The 17,542-nt window shown below is 46.0% G+C and overlaps 2 protein-coding genes across 2 annotated transcripts; one reads left to right on the forward strand and one right to left on the reverse strand.

The window, feature by feature from the left end:
• The first annotated feature begins 2,033 nt into the window (after positions 1-2,033).
• On the forward strand, positions 2,034-6,680 carry LOC123445328 (serine carboxypeptidase 1). The gene is made up of 13 exons (XM_045122295.1): positions 2,034-2,592; positions 3,802-3,878; positions 3,982-4,104; positions 4,196-4,298; positions 4,388-4,425; positions 4,526-4,627; positions 4,756-4,836; positions 4,921-5,157; positions 5,314-5,379; positions 5,460-5,581; positions 5,820-5,933; positions 6,199-6,244; positions 6,390-6,680. The coding sequence occupies exons 1-13, from the start codon at positions 2,286-2,288 to the stop codon at positions 6,471-6,473; spliced, it is 1,500 nt and encodes a 499-aa protein (XP_044978230.1). The 5' UTR covers positions 2,034-2,285; the 3' UTR covers positions 6,474-6,680.
• A 5,780-nt stretch (positions 6,681-12,460) lies between these two features.
• Positions 12,461-17,319, reverse strand: LOC123445327 (pre-mRNA-splicing factor CWC22 homolog). Its single transcript, XM_045122294.1, has 8 exons — positions 16,303-17,319; positions 15,975-16,097; positions 15,807-15,873; positions 14,591-14,694; positions 14,401-14,503; positions 13,998-14,293; positions 13,290-13,595; positions 12,461-13,199 (listed from the first exon to the last, which is right to left on the reverse strand). The coding sequence occupies exons 1-8, from the start codon at positions 17,302-17,304 to the stop codon at positions 12,867-12,869; spliced, it is 2,334 nt and encodes a 777-aa protein (XP_044978229.1). The 5' UTR covers positions 17,305-17,319; the 3' UTR covers positions 12,461-12,866.
• Between the last annotated feature and the right edge of the window lie 223 nt (positions 17,320-17,542).

Below are 17,542 nucleotides of genomic sequence, written 5' to 3' on the forward strand. Positions count from 1 at the left end.
ATTTTTGAAAAAGAATCATGAGCAAACTATGAGGGATTCGCAGTTCAAATTTGACCCGCTTCCTACCGAATTGACGGAAATTCATGATGTTGTTTCTATCTTGCCCCTATCCCAAGTTCCAGTTCCTCTTTTTCTCATTTTCTTTTTTCCTTTATTTTTGGGTTTCATCCCGCTTTTTATGATTAGCCGAGAATGTTAGGGTTTTAGGTCTGGTTTTTCTTATAAATTGTACCGACTCTCCTTTTTTTAATGAAATGGAGGAACCCTTGCCCTTTTCGATGTGTTATTGAAAAAAAGAATAAAATGCATGAGGGAAGAAATGGATTTTTTTCAAAAGTACTACCTATTTTCTACCAAATTCGAAAAGCATATGTCAAAATTGAAAAAAAATAAAAAAATAGCACCCCGTCGGCCTCTGGTGGACTGAAGGGGGTCCTGTCGGCTGGCGGGAGGCCGAAGAGGGCCCGTCAGTCCGCGGGTGACAGAAGAGCCTGTTGTCGGCCCACGGTTGGTTGAAGAGGACCCGTCGGCCTCTAGGAGGCCGAAGAGCCCCTGATAAGGCCGACCGAGCCCTTCTTCCTCCTCAGTCGCTAGCTCCTCTTCTCTCTCTTGTTTTTATTCCCTCATTTTGCCCCCCCCCCTCCGATCTCCTCCATCCTCCACCCATTCCTCCCCCCTAGTGGTGGAGGTGGAGGTGTGGGTAAAGGTGGTGGTCGTTTGTCGTTCGTCGTTTCTTCGCACGCTTCAGGGGTAAAATTCAACAATCGTTCCCGTATGCTCCGGTGGATTTGGATATATTTAGGTGACTCGGTTAAGTAGTTTAAATATTTGTAGGTTTGTAGATTTGGATATATTTAGGTCTACTAATTAAGTAGTTTAAATAATTTTAGGTTGTCCGGTAGATTTGGGTATATTTAGGTCTCCTAATTAAGTATTTTAAATATTTTTAGGTTGTTCGGTAGATTTGGATATATTTAGGTCTGCCAATTAATTGTTCAAATATTTTTAGGTTGTCCGGTAGATTTGAATATATTTAGGTCTGCCAATTAATTAGTTTAAATATATTTTAGGTTGTCCGATAGATTTGGATATATTTAGGCCTGCCTATTAGTTAGCTTAAATATTTAAAGGTTGTCCGGTAAATTTGGATATATTTAGGTCTGACAATTAATTAGTTTATATATATTTTAGGTTGACCGGTAGATTTGGATATATTTAGGTCTGTTAATTAATTAGTTTAAATATATTGTAGGTTCTTTGGTAGATTTAGATACATTTAGGTCTCTCAATTAATTAGTTTAAATATATTTTAGGTTCTCCGATAGACGTAGATATATTTAAGGCCCTGTTTGGAACCACAATAGATTATAATAATCTGGATTCTGAAGATAGATTACATAATTTGGTTTATAAAAATAATCTAGGTGGGCATGTTTGGAGACCAGATTATATAAACTGTAATCCAGGTTTTATATTGTACAATGACATGTCTGTCCTCTGTTTTTCAACTGGAAAGGTAATAATCTAGGTGGACATGTTTGGAGAACGGTGGCGGTAGCAGTAGGTAATTATCTCCAAGTTTCCAAGGGTAATGGGTCATTAGTAATCCATAATCTGATTTTAGCTGGGGTAGAATAGATTATGAGTTTTTAATAATCTGGTCATCTAGTTTTTATAAACTGCAATATAATATGTCCTGTTTGGAGACATAATAGATTATAAAAATCGGATTATATAATTTGGATGGTTCCAAACAGGACCTTAATTTGTTTTAAAAAAAATTGGTTTTTTAATAGATGCAGATTTTTTTTGAATTTCGGCATATGCTTTTCGAATTTGATAGAAAACGGGTAGTACTTTTGAAAAAAAAAACCGCAGAAATGTGTTTACACCTGCCATTTAACACCATTTGTTAGAATTTTTTACGGTGGTGTGTTAGATTGGAATGGAATTAAGACCCGATGTGAAACAGGGAAAGAAATTAGTTTCAGGCGTCAAATAAGGAAGCCATTATCTTACCAATTGCCAGAAAAGGAATTCCGTGAACAAATGCAGCCACCCCTCCCCTCCAATCAGCGGAGCTCGTCACGGCGCTCCCGCGCGCGTCATCGCCATCCCGTGGCGTGGACGTCAATTCGATCCGCCCTATATATCCGCACGCACGCCCGCCGCTCTCCAGCACACTAAGTCACCACGGCCCGGCCGGCGATCGACTCGTCGCTAGCAACCACAGTACCAGTACCACCACCGTCTGCCGAAGGTCGAAGCGAAGCCTCGTACGTACGATGGCCCGGTGCCGCCGCCGCTCCGGCTGCACAGCCGGCGCGGCCCTGCTCCTCCTGTTCGCCCTCGCCCTCTCCGGCGGCGGCGGCGCGGCACCGCAGGGCGCGGAGGTGACGGGGCTCCCGGGGTTCGACGGCGCGCTGCCGTCGAAGCACTACGCCGGGTACGTGACGGTGGACGAGGGGCACGGGCGCAACCTGTTCTACTACGTGGTGGAGTCGGAGCGCGACCCGGGCAAGGACCCCGTCGTGCTCTGGCTCAACGGCGGCCCCGGCTGCTCCAGCTTCGACGGCTTCGTCTACGAGCACGGTGCGTCGTTCCTCCTCCTCCTCCTCGTCCTCGACCGTCCGTTTGCGCTAGCTAGCGGTAGCACTGTAGGAGCAGACGGGGCGGGGTCCGGTCCGGTTGCTGGTGGGAAGTCGCTGAGAGGCCGATAGAGGTGGTGGTGGTGGTGGTGACCGGCCCTGTCTGATTCGCTGGGTCTCCACGGTCGACGGAGTAAAGGCCCTGGCGTAAAGCGGCCGGGGCGTACAAACGGAATTTTTTCTCGCCTACGCACCACACGTTCTGGTCCGGTTTTCGTAACGGCCGTTTCTGCGGCGACGACCCAGATGAACAAAATCACTAGTCGCACAAAAGGTTACTTTCAAACTCCTCCGGTAGAGAATCAACGGCCGCGGCTAGTGCTCTGTAGTTACTGAACTCAATCCAGGCCGTCCACCCGCTGCTTCTCTGAAAGCGGAGGAGAGTGACAGACATTTGGTCTGATAGTTATCTTCAGAGAAGCAGAGGAGCCCGGAGAGCAGAGTTTCTGCTACCGGGCTCAGATGAGCCCAGGTAAATCAAAAACATATAGAAAAGAAATCAAGAAATCCTGAATTTTTTTTTACAAGCAAGATGCTCATGTGCTTGATGTTCGTACAAAAAATGATGAAGTTTGGACATTTAAGGAGCGAGTGGCGAAAAGATAAAATTTATGCATTATTTTGCACCGACCTTTTTTTGTCACGCCCTCCTCAAATGTCCAAATGGAATGAAATTTTGCACGGAAATCACGCTCACGAACATCTTTCATACAAAAAAATCATTATTGCTTTAGTATTTTTTATTTTCTGTCGCCTGGGAGCAAATGAGCCTGTGTGCAGACTTGGATTTTCAAGGAACCCGGGCCTACTCACTCCGGACACAACTCTTTTCTTCTTCTTCCTCTTCTTCCAGAATAAAGTGATACCCAGAATAAAGTGATACCAAGTAGGGTATGGGCGAACAACAAGTCCCGAAAACAGCGATGCACGCCCTGCGCTCGGCAAAATGTCTGACCGCAAGATCCTTTTCTGAAGATTTATGGTTTGCCTTTAAGTAGAAACATTTAAGGTTTACTTTTCTTCACTAGGTTGCACATATATATCCACGTAGTTTCCTGTTAAGCCACGGATAAATTGGTTTAATTGATTATAACTTGAAATCCTAAGTGGCTGTCAAGGTCATACAGTACAATTCATCTCGTTCTACTTTCAGGGCCATTCAATTTCGAGTCGGGCGGGTCAGTTAAAAGCCTGCCAAAGCTCCACCTCAACCCTTATGCCTGGTCCAAGGTTTGGATACTTTTATTCACCTAATGTATGTGATTATCAACAAACTATTTCTTGTTGCGTCTAACAAAGCGTAGCGACGTTCTTTTATTTTCTTGTGGCTCAGGTGTCTACCATGATATACCTGGACTCCCCTGCTGGCGTGGGGCTGTCATACTCGAAGAATGTTTCAGATTATGAAACGGGAGACCTCAAGACCGCGGCGGATTCGCATACTTTCCTTCTCAAGGTATGCTTGTGTATTCATGTTAGCATGGTGTATTAAGTGATATAATCTTTATGATTATGGAATATAGCTAAGTTCTGTGACCTGTATGCAGTGGTTCCAATTGTACCCTGAGTTCCTGAGCAACCCGTTCTACATAGCTGGGGAGTCGTATGCTGGGGTTTATGTCCCTACTCTTTCGCACGAAGTCGTCAAAGGTCTGAATTCGGGTGTATAATCACCTTCATCAGTATATAGTTACTAAACTTTTTGGTTTCTTATTTACTTACTAATTAATTATCCACAGGGATACAAGGAGGAGCTAAGCCAACTATAAACTTCAAGGTTAGTATACTGATGAGTATCTCACGGTCTGCTGATCGCAAACTTTATGAACTGCCAAGAAATCTGAGGTCTAACATTTCAATCTGTACTATTATGCTAGGGCTACATGGTTGGGAATGGCGTCTGCGACACTGTCTTTGATGGCAATGCTCTTGTGCCATTTGCACATGGAATGGGTCTAATATCAGATGAAATATACCAGGTAACTAATTCAGACAGACAGAAACCACCAGTTAAATTGTGTGGTCGAATCAGGCTAGTTTTCGGTAGTATCCTAGTGAAATTTGCTTCAGAACATTTCTTTAATCACCATATCTACTCACAATGCAGCAAGCTAGTACGTCATGCCACGGAAATTACTGGAATGCCACTGACGGTAAATGTGATACCGCTATATCGAAAATCGAATCGGTAAAACCGCTGTGTCACCTTTTCAGAGTCAAAACTGAAAGCTCTTCTCTCGTGATGATGTACTAACTGTTTTCTTATTTGCAGTTGATCAGCGGACTGAACATTTATGACATCCTTGAGCCATGCTACCACAGCAGAAGCATCAAAGAAGTGAACCTGCAGAATAGCAAATTGCCTCAAAGTTTCAAAGATCTTGGTACAACTAACAAGCCATTTCCCGTAAGAACGAGAATGCTGGGGCGTGCTTGGCCTTTGAGAGCTCCTGTAAAAGCCGGACGTGTTCCGTCATGGCAGGAAGTTGCCAGTGGTGTTCCATGCATGGTAAGCTTAAAGCCAAATCCAGAGAAAGATACTACACATTTAAAATTTGTTCGCTTGCGAATTAAACATAGTTCAGAGGAAATTTGCTGTCCGCAAGAGATACATTACATGCTCATTTCCTGGCATCTGACAACCTTAAGTTTGCCTAATCTACAGAGCGACGAAGTTGCAACAGCATGGCTTGACAACGCTGCCGTCAGATCTGCAATCCATGCCCAATCAGTATGATCATAAGTCAGCATTAGTTGGAACTGAATATACTTCCATTTTCAAACTCTAATTTTTTTGTATGCTCATACTAGGTAAGTGCAATTGGGCCATGGCTCTTATGCACAGATAAATTGTATTTCGTTCATGATGCTGGTAGTATGATCGCTTATCACAAGAACCTCACAAGCCAGGGTTATCGTGCCATCATATTCAGGTACACCATGAACCTGTAGAATGATACTCTTACCTTATCTCTGTTGATGTTGTCTAATCTGATATTTGACTTATTCACTATCTTGTACAGTAATGAATATGTTACCTGAATGGTTCATTAGTATTATTTTGGACAGAGGGAAGCCAGTTTGATGCCAAATTATTCATGGATTATCGCATTCACTGCTATTTTTATAAATAAGCTGCTTTTGCTAATGGTTATTTTGCATTTGTTTCAGTGGCGACCATGACATGTGTGTGCCATTCACCGGGAGTGAAGCATGGACAAAATCTTTGGGGTATGGAGTTGTTGACTCGTGGCGGCCATGGATCACAAACGGACAAGTTTCTGGGTACTGAACAGTTTACTGCTCTTTATTAATGTACAAGTAGAAGTATCCTTGAAACGAACTCACTATAGATCAAACTAAGTCAAAACGAAGCTAAATCATTAAGTTTAAGTATCATTTGAGGCATAAGTCTAAATCAAAATGAAAAACTCTTGCTATGTTACTTTGCGCCCAGCATGGTTGAAGCTAAGAGCATATGTTGTAAAAATGCCAAGGAAATGAAACAAGCAAAATATAACTCACAATCCCTGTATGTTGAACGCCTTAGGTACACCGAAGGATATGAACATGGTCTCACTTTTGCTACTATTAAGGTAAGCATACATTTTCAATTATTCATACGCGATCATTACCGTCAGCAAAACAAATTGCATCGATTTATTATGAACGCATCATCAAAACTAAATCGTTAAATATCCTTTAACTATATTCCCTACCTTTCTGTTTGTTTTTTAACAGGGTGCTGGACACACCGTTCCTGAGTACAAACCACAGGAAGCATTTGCTTTCTACAGCCGTTGGCTCGCTGGTTCAAAGTTGTGAAGCTTCTGCCCAGCTACAAATAATGGGGAATATACTTCTGCATACAGTCAAGAATGAACAAATAGAGACTTGAAGAAGAAAGAGATGGCCTACACGCCATATAGATAGTCACATACCCAAATATCAAAAATAGCAATTGGAACACTGTGCGTTGTATTCTTTCATCAAATATATTTGGTCGATGCAGCTTTGGTGTTATTGCTTTCATGCTTTGTCCACTATGCGATCATGACTTCTGAATTTCAGTTGATATGGAGAGTATTTCGTACCCTCACCCACGAGCCACTTTTCTCGTTACGTTTCTATGGACATAGGAGGACCTGCGGCGCAGGCTCATCCTCACCGGTGCGCTGCTCGATGCACGGCGCCGCCGCACCTCCGTGACTGCCAGTGGCGAATCTTGGAAGAAACCGAAGGAGGGGCTCAATGTTAACTGTATGTAGAAAAATGCACTAACTCTTAGTTTTTAGTTCAAATATTATTATTATTTTCATGATGAATACTACTAAATTTTGTTTTTCAATTTTCGGAGGGGGGGCTCAAGCCTGTTGAAGCACCCCCCCCTTGGATTCACCACTGGTGACTGCCTACGTCTATTCCTCCTCGCACCACGCGTAGGCCCTCCCCTGCCTCGCAGCTTCTCATGCTTTGTATCCTCACGGATTCTTCGTTACCTTCGCCCGGCCGCCTCAGAGCATCTTGAGCCGCGTCCTCAACATGCTCCCTAGGCCTATTTTTTGTCGCCGTCGTTAAAAATCTCGTCCGTGTCTTTAAGATCTCGTTTTTCGTCGGTTAGGACCGAAATTAACATCGACGGACCCAGCCGAACCCATCTAGGGCGTCGGGGAAAACAATTTGGCGCAAAAATAAACCGCATCAAATTCCTCCTGCGTGGACCCGCCGAATCAACGAGACTGGGCGTCGCTGTGAACCTTCGTCCTCCTCATCGCCTTGGCTCCCGCGTCGGTTCAATGCGCCGGATTCCAAGGTCTGGCGGCGCAGTGATGTCAAGCCGTCACGCGTTCCGCCCTTTCTCGCCACGCGTGCACCCCGCTCCCACCCCTTCCCCGCTATAAAAGTCATGTGTCGTTGCCGCACGCCGCACACTCGCCCCTCCATCCTCTTCTCCCATATCTCTCGGCTCCATCGCTGGAAAACTTCCCCGGGTCCATGAGGAGCGGTTCTCCGGCGATGGAACGGCTGCCAACGGCTTCGGCCGCCGATCGTTGCACGAGTGGAAGGTGCACGCCCTTCATGAGACCAACTACCCGCTGCCGCCAGACATGCACGTGTCGGGCGCATGGAGACTGAGCGCCGGAGGCATCCCCGTGCCCCTCCACCATCCGCCGCGACGAAATCGCGTGCATCCGGGCGCCCTTGCCGGAGCATGCGCGGCATGAAGAAAGGAACGCTGCCGACAACTTCCTTCTCTGGACGACATACTTACAGCACCGCCATGCAGACCAGCTCGCCTCCACCAATGGCTTTCTGACTCCAAAGGGGCAACGCAACTCCGACGACCGTCGTTAGTGGTGGGGCGTCCCCCGGCGCACACTCCACGCCATCCTCAAGCACATCGAGGGCGGCAATGAGCCACCGCCGCTCTCACGCAAGAGCAGGAGATCGTGGCTGCCCGAGCCCCCCTCCCCCCCCCCCAAAAAAAAACGATTTTAGCGCCAATTCGGTCCGTGGGGGAGCGAACGGCTAGAGATATCCTTATCCGCCTCATTGCCTATCTTGTTCGCTGGATTCCCCGCGGCTTGTTCAGATCGGCTTCTCGTGCGCGCCAATGGGTCCGAAGGTGGCCGAAGGGTGTAATGGCCGTTGTGGGACGTGATGTTTTTGCACCCGAGCTTAAATGAGCTCAGGTGAACAGTAAATTCAAAAAATATTCTAAAAATGTTCAAAAAAAATCAGATTTTTTACTCCCTCCGTCACGGTTTAGAATGCGTGTTTAGAAATTCTCTGAAACCTAGGTGATCATTGTTTGGCTGTGAGATGAGATAAAAAAATAGCATTCACACTATGCATACATATAGAAGTAGTACAATTGAGTACTAATTAGCTGCTAGGAGTAAATGCAATGTGCCTTAAACCTTGTCTATTATGAAAATGCACGTAAGTTTAACCGTGTCTTCTAAACCGTAACGGAGGTAGTAGCATACTTTGACAAATGTTTTAAGTGCTCGTAAAATTTTATCATGAAATCATATTTATGGAAGTCGTGGCAAAAAAAAAAAACTATAAAAATGCTACTTTCAAAAGCATTTTGGAGCACTGATTATTTTTTACCATGACTTCAGAAAATGTGATTTTATACTAAAATTTTGCAAGCTATTAAAGCATTTATCAAAGTTTGCTGTAAAAAAATCATATTTTTTTAAATATTTTATGAATTTACTGTTTACCGAGCTCATTTGAGCTCGGGTGTAGAACAACACTTTCCCCGTTGTGGTACTTCTTCTGCTGCTGGTGGTGGCCATAGCTGCTGTGATGGTCATTGTCGCGGCTGTAGTAGCGGGAATAGTCAGCCGTGAAGTGTTATAGCATCCCCTTTGCATTCAAGTGTGCTAGGTGGGATTTCACTTGTGTCCACATAGTTTGCGCACAAACTGACGGACTGCCCGATTAATTCCACCAAACGTAATGGAACGAAGTGGGCTAAAGGTGGGACTCCCACGTATAGTCTCACCTGCAGCCTGAATTTATCCGAATTCATACTAGGTCGTTTCATAATTTGGAAATCGGGGTATGTGCTATTATTAGATGCTTGAGCCTAGTCTTAGTCTTCCGTTGAATAGGTAAGTTAGGAGCATTCTAATGAGCAAGTCATTGACCATGCTAATTCTTCTAAAGTTTTGTAATAGATAAGTGATGGCGGTGGTTCATCCACTTTCAAGCCAAAGTTTGGAACTCGAAGTTTCAAGAAAGAGATGACCTACACGCCATATAGATAGTCACATACTCAAAATTTCTAAAATACCAACATTCTGCTGTATTCTTTCCTGCAGTTTTGACATTGTTTTCATTCTTTATTCACTACAGACAGATGCGTTTGGTAGCATGTAACTTTTTTCGGCACCTTGCATGTGTTGTGTAACTTCACTGGGCCTGGTTGAGCTAATGCAGACTAGAAACCATGTTGTTCACTTGGTTTGGTAGTCTACATTGGCCAGATTATGTATGTTGATTGGTGTCCTGTATTTGTGCTTCATCGATAAGCAAATGCAAATCATAGTTGTTTGGCTGTATGTGCGTAGTTTGTTGTGCTTATCCCTTTCAAATGTGGTGGCACTATCACCCAAATGCAGCACACTTTACAGAAGACATCACATCTAAACATCACAACACAGTTAACACTACTCCAGTCATTAGCACCCTAATAAACAGTGCATCATACAAACTAAGGCATGAGTTTAAGACAGCAGGAGTAACCCGTGCCCTTGCATGTGTTGTTCCCTGGGCAAAATATACATGTTTGGCAACAAATTCACGACAAGTTCAAAACAAACACGCCCGAACCGACAACAAGTTTAAGAGAGCTAACTAGAGAGCACGCCGGATGTGGCCCTGACAGTAGTGCTTCTGGCACCTCACATCGCACATGGTGGAGGTGGGGGCGTTGTGATCTGCACCTTGAAGCCGAGGTCAGGTGGCCTCAGGACAAGTAGGTCGTCGGGGACGATCTTGTGCTTCTGGCAAAAGTAGTCCAAGCCCCACTCAAGGGCCATCTGCTTATGGAAGATTTGAATCTGAACCTATAACTCGCACCACTTGTTAGCACACAACCTGACGATGCGAGGAGGCTTCAGGAGTAGCCTACGGGCACGGCGAGTGAACTGCGAAAAATCACCACATTGAAGCGTGGTTCTGTAGAGAACACTCTTTTACGAAATCTTTACACATAGCACTGATTTTTGTCCTAATCATTTGCAAAAAACACCTAATCGCCTCTTCTCCCCTTTTAACCTCTATTGTGACAGGTGGGGGCCGTTTTCTGACGACCTGGCGTGGCTCGAGCTACGCCGTCTCACGGTGCTACAGTGGCAACAGACGCGGCGGCGCGGTCGGTCAAACCCGCATCGAAATCGCATCTGGGCTCGCTCTCTCGCATCCCATCGGCGTCGCCTGCACAGCACGGGCAAGAGCGCTGCCAGCTTCCGGGAGATGGGCGAGGAGCTCGTCCGCGTGCCCTCCATCGCGTCGCGTCGTTCCCGGCCACGCAAGCGCTCAAGCTCAAGCCGCTCCACGACCGCAACGACGCGGCATACCGGGGATTTTTACAAGCTCGCCCGACCTCTCCCGCTCACAGGGCATCATCGTCAACACCTTCCGGTCCCTGGAGCCGCGCGCCGTCGAGGCCATCGCCGCCGGGCTATGCACGTCGCCCGGCATCCCGACGCCGCCGGTGCACTGCATCGGGCCGCTGATAAAGTCGACGGAGGTGGGCGTGAAGCGCGGCGGGGAGTGCCTCGGATGTTGGACGCGCAGCCGGCGGGCAGCATGGTGTTCCTCTACTTCGGCAGCCTGGGCGTGTTCAGCGCTACGCAGATCAGGGAGATGGAGATCGCCGTCGGGCTGGAGGCGAGCGGCAAGCGGTTCCTGTGGCCTGTGGGTGGTCCGGATCCCGCCGAACGAGGGCATGCACGGCGCGGTGAGCGGGTTCGTGACGCACACGCACTGCGGCTGGAAATCGATGCTGGAGGCGGTGATGGCCGGCGTGTCGATGCTGGCGTGGCCGCTGTACGCGGAGCAGCGGCTCAACCGGGTGTTCCTGGACAGCGCCGTGAGAGGGCGTGAGTTACTGGCCGTTGTGCCAGGTCGTCACAAAACGGCCCCACCTATCATAATAGAGGTTAAAAGGGGCGAAGAGGCGATTAGGTGTTTTGGCAAATGATTAGAACAAAAATCACTGCTATCTGCAAAAAATTCGTAAAAGAGTGTTTATGCAAAACCACGCTTCAATGTGGTTGTTTTTCGTAATTCACTCGGGCACGGCCAATGGGCTTCCAGTCGTCGTCGTAGCTGACGTGCTTCCCTCCGTCGATACACCCCAAATGATTACCTCCGGAGTCGGGGCCACGTTGACCGTTCCGACATCGCAGTGGGTCAATGGTCGTTGACCGTGGCCTGGTGCAAATGAGGAACGGCACCCGGATTGCCGACATTATGTCAATGCCGGATCGGGTGACATCAGCCACCCATCGTTCTTGTATGGCGTTCTTGTCAGTGAGGATGGGAGGATGAGGGTCATCCATCGAAGAGCACAAAGGAACGGTGAGACCGTGAGAGAGAGGCGATGTGGTGTGAAGGCGAGTGGATGATGGTGACCAAAGAGAAGAAAAGAGTTATGAGACATCGTGTCATCTCCAATACTTCCCAATGCATGCAGGCAGGAGCCACTGCGAGTTGGCTCACAAGAAATGGCCAAATCTAATGTTCTCCCAAAGCCTATCCTAGGACAGCTTTAAGTTTTCGTACGGGCCAAAAAAAACGCATGCAGCCCAGCCTATCAAACACCTGACTATTGCATTGCGCGGACCGGGCCTGGTTGGTTGCGACTCATGCAGGCTGCCCAACGCATCATACTCGAACATGGCTTCTAAATTTCACCTGATTTGGAGAGTATTTCGTACCTTCATCTTCAAATTGAAAAAGAAACAATGCCACATACAGAATCATTCAAAATAAAAACTTGGCCATTTCATAATTTAGAGACTGAGCTTATGGGCTAAAACTGCTAATATTATGTTCAACACTAGTCTTTCGTTGATACAGCAATTTAGTGAGCAAGTTATTGGACGTGTTAAAATTTTAGATGTTAGTGATAGATAAGTTGTGGCGGTGGTTCAGCAATTTTCCAAGCCAAACCAAGAACTAAAATTCTAGTATTTGATGATCCTCCATACATCTCTACCCCGGTCAAAGATCTTGGTTGTTCGTCCACTTTGAAGCCACCGGACCCCTAAGCAAAACATAGACAAAAGTATGATAAGATTGAGCGTGCATTCAACACTCATATATCATTATCCTTATTTCTTAGGCACAAAGGTTTTGGAGTCGAGTGGCACTGCTAGAAAATAGTATATCAATGCTGTAGCAAACCAACATACAGACCGGTAAGGTAACAAATTCCTGAGCAGATACAAAACCAGGAAGGAGATACAAAACTTGTGCAGCTTAAAATTTACCACGAAAAACCAAACTTCTTCCGGCTGGTGCAGCCCTTGTTGCTTCGGTAGTTAAGTCCTGGATTCAACAAGCACCAACAGCTAAATTCTGATTGATACACATGCACTCGCAACAGAGTCCGACTAGGCAGCTGATATGAACACAACTGACGACGATGTGTTTCATCGAGTAAAGCTTTCTCCACCTGATTCCTCTCCCTTCTTACTTCTTCCTTCTCTTCCTTCGCTTTTTCTCGCTTTCGTCGGAACTTGATTCCGACTGAGAACTGGACCCTGAATCGGAGCTTCCTCCGCTTGATTCTGACTCGGACGGGGAGGGGGGCTTTTGTTGCTGCATTATCATGCGGGGCATGTTCTTTAGGTACTCCCGCAGGCTCTCCGTGATGCCTCCCAGACCGATGGAGGTGAAGAAATTTATGGAGAATCTGGTGTTCTTTGGATGGTCTCTTGGGAAGACCGACACAAAGGACTCTTGCATGTTTGGATCATTTAGTCTCTCGTTGAGCAATCGTATACCAAGATGCTCTGACAATTCCTGCAGGTGGAGCAACTTATTCAATTGTCTGATATGGTGAAGGGCAAAGTGGCGCATAACAGGGAAGTAGCATGTTTATTTACAACATACCTGGAAGAGAATCTTTATGAAAATCCGGGAGGAAGACGTGGTGTCTTCCTCCGTCAATCGGATATAAGCCAAGACATGCCAAGGGAGAGCATCAGTACCCAACAAATGCGCGAAGAACTTGGCGACATTCCTCAACTTGTTTGTTTCGAGACGATGAATCATCGAATACTGTTGCACGAAACATTTTTCGAAGTTTTCTTGAAATACTTTATTAATCATGCAAAATCGCTGCCCTAATAAACCATAGTATCGAAGGTATGTCCTTTCTTGACTGCAACACTCAAGAAGCATGATGTTCAGCTCCATCTGTCAGATGATGAAACAAACGAGTTTAGCTTTAAGGTCAGATGATGAAACAAACGAGTTTAGCTTTAAGGCCAACGGCATCCTCTGCGGATTTAGCATCAAACTATCATAGAACACACAAGACGGGAAAAAAGTCTAGCCATACAATGGGTAATCAGTTCAAATAAATTAGTGCAACAGGAAAAAAATGCATGATTTAGCACAGCTGCAAAAGCTCATATCTAGCTCATATCAGTACCCAATAAATTAGTATCAAGTACAAATGCATGAAATCAACTCAAAATAAAACTTTGTACCAAAGTAAAGGTAAAACAATACACACAAAACGCAAATAAGAAGCAACTTTAACAAACAAAACTGAAATCAACATCAAATACCAAATCAGGAATATAAAGTGCTTACCTCCTGCCCAGGTTCAAGTTTAATTTTTAGAAGCTTGTGACCGGCTTCTTCAAAATCAACACTGGACATGATTGTCAAATATATGGTTCTTCGAAGGTTGATAAGATTGGTCTCAGTTTTATCCCTTATCTCCATCTGCTCTTCATCCTCTTCATCATCTGATTCTTCTTCATCCTCACCATCAGAAGCATCATCAGACCCTTCTTCATCTTCATCATCTTCTCCCAGGATGCTTTTCTTTAGGTTCTCGTAGGCCTTCTCATCTTCAGCGAAGTTCGGGTTTACTCTGAAAACATCTGTAGGTTGAAAAGGTCAGCGCTATTACCACATAAAAGTATAAATTTCTCCACTCATGCCATGGAAATAACAGAGAACAATGCCTATTATTGAAACAAAACCTTACTTAGATTAGTCTCAGGGTCTAGTTCAGTTTCAAGGGACATATCATGAGTAAATTGGTCCTCCTGCTCCACAAGATCCAGTTCGGGCCGGATGGCTGGGAACCCCTTTACATAGACAAAGAAATCATATAATCAGAATTTGTTGTGCAAATGCAGCAAAAAAGGCACCAGTTATGACAACTATGCATTTACCTGAAATTTGGCTTTTCTAATTGCGAAAAGGCCTTCAATGAGAAACTGTACTCTCTTGTCTATTTCGCCTTCATGAAGAATGCCTCGAAATCGTTCAAACATAGCTGCATAGATCAAGTGATATGTAAATCCATTGAGAATTAAAAACAAAGAAACGGTGGAAAAGACTTAACAGAAAGAAGCAAGGAGATCAAAAAATATTACTCCCTCTGTAAAGAAATATAAGATCTTTAGATCACTAATATATTAATCTAAAAGATATTACAATTCTTTACAGAGGGAGTACTCTATATGACCAAAAGTTCTTTTTAAAACCAAAATAGTCATAATTAACAACAAATATGGACAGACAATTTAGTTAAGAGGGAATAAACTCTCTTTTCTGTTAATATTGAAAGCATTAAGGTCATTTTTCTAAGTATGCCCTCAAGATGCAGCTTGGTTAGTTTGAAAGTTTGAAATTTGAAATCTCACAAACTTAAGGTCGTAGAATTAGTCGACTTGAAAACAATGATGATTGCCGGATCTTAAGAAGTCATTCAAGAGTAGGCCATCTAAGGAAAATAACGAATGCAGAAGGGAAAGTGAGGCATGTCTCTACAACTAACAATAGCCATCAATTTAGTACTCCCTCTGAAAACTAATATAAGAGCGTTTAGATTACTAAAGTAGTGTTCTAAATGCTCTTATATTAGTTTACGGAGGGAGTAATAGTAGTAGTAGATTCATACAATTCACTAGTCAGGCCTTTAGGCCCCTAGTCAGACCTCTTTGACACTTATCATAAACTTCTAGCAATGCATAACTTAAAAGGCAGTAGTCCACCCATTCAGAAATAATAATTTTCAGCTGCACTTCAATATGTTTGGCCAAAATGTAGGTGTGCCCCTTCAGTGCAAATGCATCAGAAACAATTAACCGATGGAAAAAAAACTGAAGCATATTTTCATTTTTACTATTTCCGAACCAAAATTTTAATTTACCATGAAAGTGATATCTCCAGAGCCCATGTGTCATTGTAACAAATTAAAATGACGAATTTTATGTGGAACATTATAGTCAGCAGATTATGTTTCTAACTTATGTTTTCCAGAATGTACAAAGTCAAGAACAAGAATATATCTTTAGGTGGCAGACAAATGTAGTGAGAATATATATTTCCAGAACAATGTTCCAAAAGCTGCATTTACACTAAACATTAATTTCAACAACTCACCATGAAGCCCCTGAGGAGTCAAGTCCTGCAATATTGCTCCGCATTCTTTCACAAACCCCACTGCCACCTGCCAGATGAGAGATACAGAGTACATAGTTCAGATGTAACTTTAAAATAAGAGAGTACATCCAAAAGAATACTGAATACTCATGGAACTGAGCTACGCACCTCAACACTATCATCACTTGGATTATCAAGAAGTACAGTAAGAAGCTCCAGAGCCACAAGCTCATGCACAACCACCTGATTAACCAAGTGTGCTATGAACTTGGTTGCCGCAAGCAATTGGGGCTGCAAACAACAAGAGCTGCAGTAAGCATTTTATGCAGAGAAAGTAAAAGCAATTGTGTGCATGGGTAATTCTTCAACAGATAAATATCAGCAGAATCATAAGCCCCAACTCTAAACAACAACAAATGTTTGATCTTATACTTGATTAAGCCAGTAAGTATCAATTCTACATGTGACAAGCTAAAAGAAAGACTGGGTAACTAACCTTGTCATTCCTCTTATAGGCCCTCTTGAGCTGAAGCATAACACGAACAAGAAGCAGCCGACCAATCTCAGGGAACTTGGTATTGACAACTGCAACCAGCGCGGCAAACACATCGGTAAACCCAGGCGAGGCCATCTGAGACTTGATGCATGACTGGCAGAAGAGGCCCCGCCCGCGAACCAGGTTCTCAGCCAAGAGCTCCGGCACAAGATTCTTGATGTTGGTGGCATTCACCTTGTTGACCAGCCCATTGATGCTCTTCTTGAGGGCATCCCACGTGAGCCTCTGGTACTCGGGGCTCGCCTTGTCCTCCACATCCCGCAGCATCTGCGCCATGCGGAAAGGCGGGATGTAGATCCCTCCCGTGCGGCCAGGGATCATCTCCGGCAGCGGCGGCGGGGGCGGCAGCGGTGGCGTCGGCTCCTTCCTCTCGGGGCTCGCCCGGCGCTCCTCGCGGCCACGGTCCTCCTCCCGCCTCCTAGAGCCATCATCACGGCGGTGGCGCCTCCGGCGGTCGTCGGGGGAGGATCCCGACTCGGAGCTGGGGCTCCGGCGGCGACGGCGCCTGTCCCGGTCGCGGTCGCGCTTGCTGCCGCGACGGTCGTCCCTCCCGTCGTCGGAATCCCTGGGACGCCTCCGCCGGCGGTCGCCCTCCTTCTCGTCGTCAGAAGCCCTAGGCCGCCTCGCCCGGCGGCCGTCCTCCTCCTCCCCGTCGGAAACCCTAGCGCGGGAGCGCGGGGGGTCTTCGGCCTTGCTAGGCTTGGCGACTCCGTTGTCCTCCGAGGGCTTGGGGTCCTGGCCGCGGCGGCGGCGGTCGGCATCACGGTCGGGCGGGGAAGCCCTAGATCTGCGGCGGCGGCGGTCGGCGTCGCGGTCGGGGGAGGGGGACGGGGACGGCGACGGCGACTGCCGGGGCTTGCGGTGGTCCCCGCGGCGCGGGGAGTCGTCGCGGTGCCTGCGGCGGCGTGGCGGGGAGTCGGCGGGCGACGCGGAGGCGGCCATCGGCGCGATGTCCAATCCCCTGGGATTCTAGCGAGGGGGAGCGGGGTAGGTTTTTTTCTTTTCCTTCGGGTAAAGAAGCGGGAGAATATATCCGGTGAGAGTGATACCGTCATACCGACTCCGTGTCCGTGTGCTCCCACGCTCCTGATTTTTTTTCAAAATAGAATCAAATTTAAGGCCTATTCGGTTTACAGGGTCTTTTTAATGAAAATAACATAAGTTGATATAGAAGTGAAGA

The sequence above is a fragment of the Hordeum vulgare genome, chromosome 3H (assembly GCF_904849725.1).
Source record: "Hordeum vulgare subsp. vulgare chromosome 3H, MorexV3_pseudomolecules_assembly, whole genome shotgun sequence".
In the NCBI taxonomy this organism is placed as follows: Eukaryota; Viridiplantae; Streptophyta; class Magnoliopsida; order Poales; family Poaceae; genus Hordeum; species Hordeum vulgare.